The following is an 11,775-nucleotide window of genomic DNA, read 5'->3' as shown; positions in this document are numbered from 1 at the left end:
CTTTCTTAATCAGAGCAGAGTCCTGTCTTATATCAACATGATAGCACAGTCTCCAAACCAAGTTTGGTGGTAATGGCTATGGACTTGCATAGCTCACACCTTCCTTCCCAACTTCCCATCTTGGCTGACGGGAAAGGAACCATGGGACATGCTGTGCCACTTCAGGGGTCTTAACAGACTCCTTGACCCAAAGCTGGAATGCCTTTGAGGAATGGTCCTCAACACCAGCCACAGTCATGATCTTCCTTTCCTGCTCTTTTGTCAACTGCCTGAACCATACCATTGCCTTTCTGCAGCTCATTCATCAGCACTCACTACTGCCTGTGTTTAGAGGATGCACATTATTTTTCTTACTTGGTTATTGATGGCCCTTCCACAATCCTTTATAGCCCACTTTAGTCTGCCACTCACAAATTATGAAGGCATCAATAGCTCGGAAGAATAAATTTTGTCTCCAAGTACTGCCCATTAAATCTTCAGTATCATTAGATCTGGAGAGAAAGTCCTTGTCAATCTGCCCTGAACACATTCTGCAGAGCACTCAGCTTAATGTTTCTGCATCTCTCATCTTTTATTCTCTAGGATTCAGTTTCTATATTTACATCATCATATCAATTATTCTTTGCTCACCTGTACATCCACATCCCCACCACTCCCCCTACAAATTAAGCATGGCCAGATGAACCTGGCTGAACAGAATAAAACAACTGGAGGAGGAAAAAATACCCAAATCACAGCCTCCAAGAATGCACAAAAAATATTCTCAGAGGACTAATGAAAGCAAAGGCACCATGTGTTTTAGGAAGTCCCAGGGCTACATGTCACTGCAAGCCAGAAGGGTGATGGGGGCCATATTGCTGTGTTTTCTGTGTTGCCATCCTCCTTCCCTGAGGTTAAGGCTGTTGATCTGGGTCAGAGGGAGGCTGCAGAGCAAGCTGGGCCTTGCTCCGATTTGACAGAGCCAGTTTTATATCCCTACAATAGAGGCTCAGGCCTCTGTTACTCAAAGCCGCTTTATCTCAGGTAGGCAGGCATCAAGAAACCACTGGGCAGGCACAGGCAAAGATCTCCATCATGTAATAGCAAGGAGCTCATGATATGATCCAAAACAGGCCCTGTCAGTGCAGAATCACCTCCCTGGGGTGATCTAGAGCAGATGCACACCAGTGATCAGGCTCAAGTGTATGCCTTCCGCTCTAGCTTGGGAAGCCACTGAACCAGAAGCACAAACATGCAGAGCAGGCAGAATTTAATCAAAGTGATTAGAATGACTGATTTAGATCGGTGAGCAGGAAAATGCTGGATTTACTAACAGAGTTATCTTCTTCTGCAATTGGATTTTTAGTCATTTTCCCAAAGAGAGGTTGATTCTACTTGATTGGTAAGCAAAACGTACTAATTTTTAATTAACAACAACTTCTACTCTGAAATAAGCCTCTTCTTTTGCTATAAAGATAAGTATGTTGCAAATCCACACATTATTTAAGCAATTTTGTAGCTTAAGAAACAGATTTGTATTTTATGTCAGAAAATTGTGAAGGGCTGTAGCTTTTTTCATAGACAATTTACCCATTTTCATTGAATTATTATCTAGCTACAGATACATTTAGTTGTTTAGAAGTGTTAGTAGCATTACTTACAAGCAACAAATCCAACATTTTTGATAGCTGAATAAAGGTGGATTACATATGTTGGGTAGTTAAAGAAGAAGAAAAAGAAAATTTTATCAAGCACTAACAAACCACTTTTATACTGACTGCTTGCAAAGCAAACAGTCTGCAGTGAAGAAAACACCCTGACTTTCTATAGCCATTTTGTCTTTCCAGATTTTAAACTGATAGCATTTTCTTAGCTACATTTTACTCAGAGACTGGAAAAGACTTTTTGCTTGTCTGATTCCCTTTTTCCTCGAATAATGAGTGACCCTTGCTGGACTGCGATAGCTCAATAAACCAATATGAAGCAAACACACTTTGTACCTCCAGAAGAATTAAGCTGGTCTCATGCTTGAAAGAATTCTGGGTCCACTCAGCTTAAAATTTTATACAACAACTTTCTGCAGAAAGCATGTATTACATCATTTTCTATGAATGTTCAATTTGAAGATATTTGATCAGACTCTGTAAGCTTAAATCTCCACAAAAACATAATTTCAAATGTTTATTGTCAGAATAAGTTCAGAAAATATCTTCAATTTCTTTTAAACCTTTTCATTTTCACACTTTGAAAATGCCAATATTTTTAATTTATCATTAAATCAATGAGAGGCTCCCTTAGCTTGGATGGGAATTGGACAATTGGACCCTATTCCTAGTTAACATCAAAAGAGATGCTGACCAAATCATTATCTTTCCAGCTTGCACTAAAAATTGATTTCTGACATTTACTGAATCCAAGCTCTGTAATCCTGGGACAGGAACTGCAGTCCCAAACCAGACGCGCTGTCAGTAGAGGTTTGACTTTTCCTGGATTGCTCAATGTTGTATCACAGAGAGGCTGTCAGCTCAGCTGTCTTGGACACACAACAGAGGCAGAGGTCATCTCTCAAATAACTGGGTGCAGGCATTAATACACACCTCCAAAATCCACCCAGAGCCAGACGAGCAGCCAGGGTGGGCTGTACAGTGGAGACAGACTATGCCCTTTGCACAAATCCCTGCTTAACAAGCAGAACACAGGCTCCTGCATTCTGCACCTGCTGTATTTTCCAAGGCAGAAAATAGGATGAATTAACCTGATTTCTCAAGGTTACTGTACTCATGTCTTTCAAAAACAGGATGGGATACCTCTCATGAAAGGTACAGCCCTTTCTCATCCTTCAGCAAAATAAAGGTTGGCCAAATTAGACCCGTAACACCACCACCATTACTGATGGGCCATAATTTCACTAGACAGAGAGTGGGCCAAATTCTCTACTGCAGAAACTCCGCTGACGTGAACACAACACAGGAACGCTATGTAATTTTCCACCCACCCTAAATTATCCCAGAGGCATAAACCTGACTGTCCACAAAGTTATTAAAACACTCATGGTGAGAAAACACTTACTGATCCATACAAATAGTAGCAGCCAAGAGAAGCAGATATCAGTTAGTGGTGCAGAGTAGGAAAAAACCAGTAATCCAGAAACAGTTCCATATCCAGCAAATATCACACATAGCAGCTAAGGACTACACAGGAGACGGGACAGCCAGGGAAATGTTTAAACCACCCGCTAGTTCCATCTGCTGGAGTTAGTTCAAAATCTCACCCTATCTAGATCTTTACAGCTACTTATGTTACTAGCAAATTGCTAAGAGGATAAACAGAGCTTGTATACAGAGTTCTGTCCTCTCACAACTGCATTTCAAAAGGAATTTGAAATGCTGTTTTATTTAAAGAGAGAGGAAGATTGCTAAAACAAGATGATAATCTCAAGATAAACTGCAATGGGGTTCGTAGGAGTGGCTGATGAAATGCTTAACCAGACCTGTGGTGAAGCTAAAAGTTCAAATGAGCCCTGATTATTCACCCCACAAACAGCTAGTCCTTCAGGTTACTACTTTAACTAAACGTTTATCTAAAATGCTGGGTTAGGTTTGGGCTTTTTAAGAGGTCTACTAGCATATCTGCAACCACAAAAAAAAAGAAAAGGAACAAACAGTTCCATCACCATTGGGTAATTTCTCTCTACCTTTTCATGTCAGATAATTCTCAAGTTGTATCTTGTTGCTTTAAACTTACATTTTAAGTAACTTCAACCTATTTGAAAGGACATGAACTCTGCACAGATGGTCCAGAATGACCAAACCTGAGAGTTTCCACCAGTCTTTGGACCAAGTTGAGTACTCAATCGACAGTACGAAATACTGATGGCATACTTCATAGTTATACCACTTTTTAGTAAGGCTATTAAAAACATCCTATTTGATAGGAAGGATATTGTCACCACATAATAAAAGGGAGATCAAACTCAATATTATAAAGTGCATCTTTAAAAGACATGTACACTTTCATGCCAGCCTCCACCCATTCTGTTTCCACAAGAGGAGAAGAGGATGCAGAACACCTGCACACAGAAGTCCTGCAGAGGGTGAGGAGCCTGGCTCACGTGTTGCCACAGACATTACTCACTTCTTGTTTGCTGTCTGAAAGTGAACAGTCATTCTGGAATAATTCTTATCCTTCTGCTTCTCTCTGGTGGCAGAGGTAACAGTGAGGTCTCCAAAGAGGTCAATCAGCCAAGTCAGACGGGCAATTCCACTGAAAGCTGGGAATCCTGATTTGTTTTCATCGAGGACACTACCTGGTGGAATAGAAACTCTTGAGGAATAGGAAAAATAATAATGCCTTCTGCATTATAGGAAAGGATGAAGAAACTGCAGTGTTGCAGGCTTAAAGATCAGGGTGTAGAAAGATCATGAGTGGATGGACTGAGTAGGAAAGTCAACAAACATGGTGAATGTCGAAATGGATCAGTTGATGAGCTATGGCAGAGAGGGCTGCACAAAGTACATATACAACAAACCAGACCTTTCAGGACATGTTGAGGACAGAAGGGTGTATGTGGATTCAACAAGGGAATTATCCAGAACCAGTACCTGTGTCTCTACTCAGTTTATAGACAGACTCTTGTGTAAAAGGACAAAATGAAGCCTGGAAGCACTGGCATCCCTGTGGTACAGTCAGACAAATCCAGATAGACTTTGATTTCTTCAGAGCTACTGACCTGTGAAATGCAATGTTCCCTTCACTAGGTCTTTCCCAGCCACCTCTTTTTTCAGCTGCTTGTACTCTTCAGTAAGAAGTTCAATGTGCTCCACATGGAGTACTTTATCTGCCATTAAAAAACAAAACAAAACAAAAAAACACACACAAAAAAAAGGCAAAAATCAGGACAGATTAAATAAAAGTTTTCTGTGTGAATCAAAGTCACGTCTAAACAGTAAAGGCTTCACTAGCCGCCAGTGGGAATTCATTTAGAAAAATTCTCATGCATGGCTCACAAAGTGGTGTCAGGAAGGAAATCAAACATGGGCCCTGAGCTGAAGCATCAATCTGCATTAAGGATTTTCAGGAGACAACAAATACAGAGACTACGGGAACAGTAGCTGCTATGTTTAACAGAAACTCTGTAAGGAAACCCAGTACCCAGCTAAGGCTGAAACATGAGACTGCAGAGTAACAGATAGATTAATTCTTGGCCTTTTTCCCCTCACATTTCTTTGTTCTGCATTTTTCCTCCCAGGGTAGTAAGAAGAAAAAGGAAGGGGAAAAAATAGCATAATGGTCAGACCCAGATTGGAACAATATGTTAAGGAGTACCTCCCTCCATTGCAATTAATTGGGCTACTTTGAAATAGAGGTTATCCAATACAAGTTGAATGTGTCTCTCATTCAGTATGTGTTTTTCTGGAAGATTTCCAGGAGAGTCAGTGTAGGCTGCTGACAGTAACTGCTGCTGCTTCAAGAAAAGAGGCATAAATTCTGCTCAATGGGAAACCATTTAGTGAGCAACACGGCAGTAACTGGTGTTGGTACAGGGAAACAGCACAGGAGAAATCCTACACCTCCGGTGTTTCAGGACAAAAGTCACAAAGGAGATTTTCAAGAAGCAGTGCTATAAAAAGTGCAGCTCGTCCAAATGATTTGCATTCTGCTCCCGCCCAGCACTGCTCTTCCTCTTGGAACGCCATTCATCCCCACTGGCCCCAAATGAACTGCCTGCTTCTGACCCTTTGCACCACTGGGATGGGACCACACGCTTTCCCGAAATAAAGAGATTTTGCTTAGAGACAAGCTGTCTTTCAGGCAGGGATGCCTTGCTGGCCTACAATAGCATGAGCAGCTGTGTGTGGCCAGCACATCACAAATGCTAGAAGCTAGGAGAGCTGTTTGCAGTTTCATTTCGAAGGAGAGGACATAGAATTGCACAAGCCCAACAGCTGCACTCATCAAGTGCTTTACTATCACTGTGACAGAAGTTTTCCTCTTTAACGGCATTCTGTCACAAATAGAGGCTAGAGTTTTTCTGAGGGCAAATATACCTTACTTTTAGCATTGACATTTGTGTGTTTGTTTCCCGATTGGCCTAAGTCTTAAATCCTACCTTGGCACATCTCTGAGACAGTCATACTCCCTTGCATGTGATGACTAACAGTAGGCTAGAGACTTGCCTTTGAGTTTGGTGCCTTTGGTGCTACCCAACAGGTAATACTGTTTACACTCTTGAGAACAAATGTGTTACCTTTCTGCTCAGCCATCTCCCAGAGCTCATGGGCTGCCTTAGCAGACAAAGCCATGGGGTACTCAACAAGGACATGTTTCCCAGCTTCTAAAAACATTCTGAAAGGGATAAAAGATCAGCCATTAGAAAGAATATTATCCTAATCCTCTCTCACCACAGTGCAAGCTGCTTCTCATTCTCACAGCCAGCTCCATATGGAGAGATGCACAACATGGAGTAACAGAAATAAATGGCAACTTTCCTAGTAAGGATGGTGTGGTGGCTACATCACACATTTAAACAGCGGGGAAGGAGGGTTTTAATTCTTCTTTTGCCACAGAATGCCCTCACTCCCCTACATCAAGTCACTAAAATGCTACAGCATTGAGCACTGCAATTTCTGACTTACAGACATGTAAGTAGCTGGAGTGGGACACTGGACTACCCTTCCACAATATAATCTGTGAGGAAAGGCTTTAAATCCTGTTTTAAGCTGCCTGTCCATCAAACATAGGCCTAGAGGTACGGAAATAGAATTACTTGGGAAATTAATGCATCTTAAATCCTACTCTCTTCCAGGGCTTATTGGTGCTCTAGGGAACTCACTATCACTCACTTCAGGCCTCTAGTCTGGCAGTCTTTCCTCGGTGTTCATATCTTCTCCTGCAACACCTTTACACAGCTCCTCTGTGCTTCTAAAATACAGGGGAAAGAGGGAAAAGGTGGGGGGAACCCCTTAAAATACCTGATGGTTTCTTCATGGCTTCTGTTCTCTGTGCTGATGAAGGCTGCATGGATGTCTTTGTTTCTCAGAGCATCTTCCAGGCTAATCTGCTTAGCCTCATTAATATTGCCAAAACTTCTCCTGCATATTTAGCATAAATACAACCAGAGCATAACTGTCACAGTCCATTCTTCCCAACCACATGTCGTGTAGCAGTACTTAAAAACAGTTCCCATGGACCACTGTCTCACTGAGTTCAACCAGGGTATAACAAAGGCAGTTTGTTATCCAGGAAGAGCATGAGCATTTACAGACAGAAGTGGAATGAAGAAGAGAACAAAAAAATGGACCAGTGTGTAGGCGGTGGTATCAGTCTGGAAACTGGCCTGCTATTGAACTGTCAAGTACTTACCCTTTTGGTTTTGGTGTTTTGGTTTTTAATAAGCATTACTACCAAAGAGATGTTGTAAAAGACTGACTTGAAAGACAACAGTGCTCCTATGGGAGAACTTCTCCCCACCATCCTGGACAACGTGGACAAAGGCACTCAAGTTGGCAGGGCCACACACAGCTGCAAGTACAGACAAGCAGGAGGGAGACAAAGCAGATGCTTGGCTATGATGGCTCACCTTGCAACACACACAGCATGTCAGTGCTAAGGGGAAAGCTCAGCAAGCTGAGCACATCTCCAGCTGAAAATGAAAAACACACACTCCCCCCAGAAGCCTTTTGCATTACTACTGACTGGAGCAGGCACCTTGACAGTGTTAGGATAGGTGACAGAGGGCAGGAAGGCAGGCCACAAGCAGGACTTGAAAGCAAAGACAGGTGATGTTTGTGTGTGATTGGGATCCAAAGAAGATTACGGTGAATCATGCATTTCAACAGCATTGTTTCTCCAAAAAAGTAGTGGAAACCCTATCTTCAGTGCTCTTCAAGGTTACCTATAGCACTGACAGAGGCATCAGAGAACCAAAAGTGTTTTTGGCAGGAAGATAAAGTGGGTGACGTAATCAGTCCTTTCTGTCTCAAACAGCCCTGCATGATTTAAATAGAGCTGGAAAAATAAATTCACAATCTGAGATGCATAAATGTACTACCTAACTCTTTCAAACTTTTATGCTCCACTGTAATGGGTCAGACAGTCCAGCAGGAAAGACTCTTGTTTCTCTAAGAAGCATAAGAAGAATAAAAAGCAACATTATTGCATGTACTAAATCATGGGATTTCCTTTAGATATCTACAGGTTCAATACCTGGTTTTAAAAACCTACTAGAATTTTATTATGAAGTTGGAGTATTGGGAGCATTAAAACATGTTTTTGAAAAAGAACTTTTTAAAACTCTGTAAAACTTTTTTTTTTTAGCATTTCTAGAAGAGTCATGCAGACACTAGATCATTAGTGTACTTATTGTCTGCACTACCTTAAATCTACAGCAAATTTCAGTCAGACAATTTGTTTTTATCACACAGATCCTACAGCAAGAACATATCTCAATTTTTAAAAGTAAAAACTAGAAAGTCATGTCTGAAAGATATCTCACTAAGGTAACCTATTTGTTCCCTCTTGCAAAGCTTTCTGTGCTCACTTTTGAGCTGGCACTCAGAATGACAGGAATATTTACATGAACTTCTCCTTTTCAGTTTGAAAAAGAAAAAAAAACATTGCAATATACATATTAAACATGGTAAGATGAAATTTCTAACCTGGATACAAATCCAAAGAGTTTCAGGTGCTCAGAAGGGCTGGAAGGCATTGGATTCATCAAGTCTCGGATTCGTGCTAAGCCAGCAATTCCAACTCCAACCACCACTGTCCCAAACATTTTGCTAATCTGTCCAAAAGAAAAACAAAATAAAACATTTTTTTCTCATAGCAGGGACAAGTGCAATTGGGAGAGAAGGTGGGAGAATAGATTACTCTTGAACCCTGCTTTCACAGCACCAATCCTTATTCAGGTGTCAGCAACCAGCTAACAGAGATATGATGCTATAGGCTGCTGAGCTCACTCATATCCCATTGAAATGGGATCAAGCAGTTCAGCCTGTCATAGGACTGGTCTTGAGATTTGTATTTAACAGCTATTAAATCACAGCTCCAGCAAAGTTCTTCCTTTCCGTGAATAGAAAGCAGACTTCAAAAGTGAGACATTCTTCTATTTATATCACTGCTTCCAAGCTGGAAAGGAGCCAAAAGGTTCTGCAAACCCAGCAGAGCTTTATATAAACCCTGCTGACTTCCTGAGCGTCTGCAGCATGGTGCCACACAGACAGTCCCAGTGCTCAGCAGCATAGTTGGAATACTTTGGGACAGGAAGCAAAGAGCATCTTTTCTTTCCCCATGTAACTGCCAGCACGTCCTACAATGTCAAGCTGTAACCAACCATCTGATAATTTGGTCAAGATGCTTGCTTGACATTTCCATACACAGAGTTCTGCACCTCTTAAATGACAAGCAGGCATGTCTTTAAGATTTACATCTCCCAAATGCAACTGCTGACACAACTGCATAACACGGAGGGTCAGACAGGTATTGCACTCACTGGCTGGGCTGCTGGGCCTCTGGCAATAAATTCTTCTGTTGGTTTTATGATTTGCTATTGATCTGCGGAAGCATTGGGCAACTGGTGTAACCTTTCAAACCTGCACTGTTCCAGCATCCTGAGGACTAGCAACACTTTGTAAATTAATTGAAGACTTACAGGAAAATGGCCTAAAATAAATGAGGTCAGATCAGATCTTCTTCACTTTTTGTTCCTTCCATCTCATGAAAGCATCCCTTCAATCTCTGCTACTTCTGTTTCAGTCTTCTTCCTGCCACTCCCAATCCCTTGACCTGAGCAAACTCTTTAGATTGTTTACACTACTTGGCTGCAGCCCTTCACATCTTTCTGAGATTGAGATGGGTAAATGGACAACCCCACTTAACTCCTCCTTGTGCCTCTTGTCTGACACGATCACAGCGCAGCAGCAAAGCCATAAGTGACTGTTCTGGCAGCGCAAGAGGTTGACAGCTGTTGGCACAAAGGAAAAAAGATCCCCTCTCCAATCACATGCCATGTCTGTACTTTGTTTTCCTATAAGCTCCTGTGTACGGTGCTGAACACCGCTCACTTTATATAAGCCAAAAAGGTACAAAGGTAAAACACAGAGCAACACGTTCAGTGTAAGAAAAGAAATGAGTGATATATCAAACAGTTCTCTAGGGGAATTACAGTGACATTTTATTACCAAGTATTTGAAGTATGGCATGATGACACTCCTCACCAGGGAACAGAAGTGTGTAGGGCTGAGGGAGAGGAGGGGAAAAGGAGGGTAACGTAACCACAAAACTCATTTTGAGTACGACCCACAGGCAGAGTCCTGGTCTGGGCTCTCCATCATATTTGCTTTTCTTTATGGGCAAAGAGAAAAACAGACAGACTTACAGAATGACCTCAGCTGGAAGGAGCCCCAGAAGGTCACCCAATCCAAACACCACTCAGTTGCACCAGGGCCATGCTGAGTTCTGACTGCCCCCATGGTTGGCAATCCTTCAACCTCCCATGCCCCTGCTATGGCGTTTGACCACTGTCACAGCAAGAACATTTTTAGTATTGTAAGTGTCCAAACAACCTTGATCAATGAGACTTTTAAAAGGGCTTAAGGCTGTTCATGTACTCTAAGTTAGATGCACAGGAGAAATACCGAGAAGATATTCTCAACAGCTCAAAACAACAAAAAATACTTTACTGGCAACTTTAGAAAATCAGAGAAATTTGGCAAAAGGTTTAGTGCAATGTTCAATCAACATAAAACACTTCTCAAAGCATTAACTTGGCCCATTCAACTTTGCAAACTCTAAGCCAGTTCAATTTTAAGTTACTCAAAAATCCAAGAAGAGGGAATTAGAAGAAGAAAGAGAAAGAAAGACAGAAAAGATATATATTAAAGGACACATATAGCTACCAGCTCCTGGGTTCCAGCAGTGTTCAGATAGACATTCCAAGGGGAGGTATGGTCAAGACATCTGATTGCCTTGTGTTCGGCCTTAAATACCCCTTGGCCTTCCTGGGCCCTTCTCCCACATAGGACTTCCAGTCATTTGCCCACTCAGAAGCTGGGCTAAGGGCTCCAGAGGTGGATGTGGAGCATTGCCTCTAGTGTGCCAGGGATTGGCAGCTACTGCTGGGCTGGGATACAGGCTCTAGGTGTGGGACAGTACAGGGCAGGGTACTGCCTCACCAGAGCAAGGCCTGACCTGCCCCTTCCTCCACACACGTGCAGCCCATAACGTCTCGAGACATCAATCCTTCCAGTCTCTCACAAGTCCAGCTTTAAAAGAGCTGATCAGGAGCTTACTTTAAATTCAGAAATGTTCAAGGTTAGTGGAGTGTTAAGCTGGCCTATTGCCTTCTGCAGGATTGGGAGTTGGAGTCATAGAGCAAACAAATTCCTCTGAACCTCCTACAGTCATCTTGTTTCCAAGAATTACTTTTTTTTTTTTTTGCTGGTGAGCTGCTGACCTCTGTTTCAATAAAGTGGAGAAAGTGTGGGAGCTGACTACCTACTTCAGGGAACAAAGAACATCTCTCTGCAGATGCTCAGGTAGCAGAACATCAATGTTTTTGCCTCTCCTTTGAAAAAGACTTTCCTAGTTTCTTCTGATTAATTTCTTCTGACCTCCTCAAAAGTAACATTTAAGAGAAGCAAGAGGATTTCGACCTAAGAACAAAACCTGTTACTATGCAACCCATTGCCATAGCAACCAGCCATTTGGTCCAGGTCAAGTGTTCACTGGCTAATACACCAAAAGAGACAGCTACTAAATGTATGCTATGGAGCCTTTGCTTACGCACGTAGCTAA

At 42.0% G+C, this 11,775-nt stretch overlaps 1 protein-coding gene and 1 long non-coding RNA gene across 6 annotated transcripts in view; one reads left to right on the top strand and one right to left on the bottom strand.

Annotated features, from left to right (window-relative positions):
* The window catches only part of BLVRA (biliverdin reductase A), a 34,403-nt gene that overhangs the window by 4,246 nt on the left and 18,382 nt on the right, over positions 1-11,775 (bottom strand). The window contains exons 1-6 of one of the 5 annotated variants that reach the window (XM_017734643.1): positions 10,878-11,255; positions 8,637-8,764; positions 6,951-7,070; positions 6,227-6,324; positions 4,709-4,816; positions 4,114-4,285 (exon numbers count right to left, since the gene is read on the bottom strand). In XM_017734643.1, coding sequence (XP_017590132.1) covers positions 4,114-4,285; positions 4,709-4,816; positions 6,227-6,324; positions 6,951-7,070; positions 8,637-8,755 — 617 coding nt within the window. In that variant the 5' untranslated portion in view covers positions 8,756-8,764; positions 10,878-11,255. Of the gene's footprint in view, positions 1-4,113; positions 4,286-4,708; positions 4,817-6,226; positions 6,325-6,950; positions 7,071-8,636; positions 8,765-10,357; positions 10,500-10,877; positions 11,256-11,775 lie in introns of those variants that run through there. The other 4 variants (XM_017734645.1, XM_017734646.1, XM_017734644.1 and 1 more) reach the window with 4 other exon arrangements.
* LOC108446829 overlaps positions 1-11,775 on the top strand; it is a 67,814-nt gene that overhangs the window by 54,086 nt on the left and 1,953 nt on the right. The gene's annotated exons all lie outside the window — the stretch shown is intronic.

The sequence above is a fragment of the Corvus brachyrhynchos genome, unplaced genomic scaffold, assembly GCF_000691975.1.
Source record: "Corvus brachyrhynchos isolate BGI_N302 unplaced genomic scaffold, ASM69197v1 scaffold94, whole genome shotgun sequence".
NCBI classification, from domain to species: Eukaryota; Metazoa; Chordata; class Aves; order Passeriformes; family Corvidae; genus Corvus; species Corvus brachyrhynchos.
The sequence above is the reverse complement of the archived record's forward strand: the minus strand, read 5'-3'. Positions and strand labels throughout refer to the sequence as shown.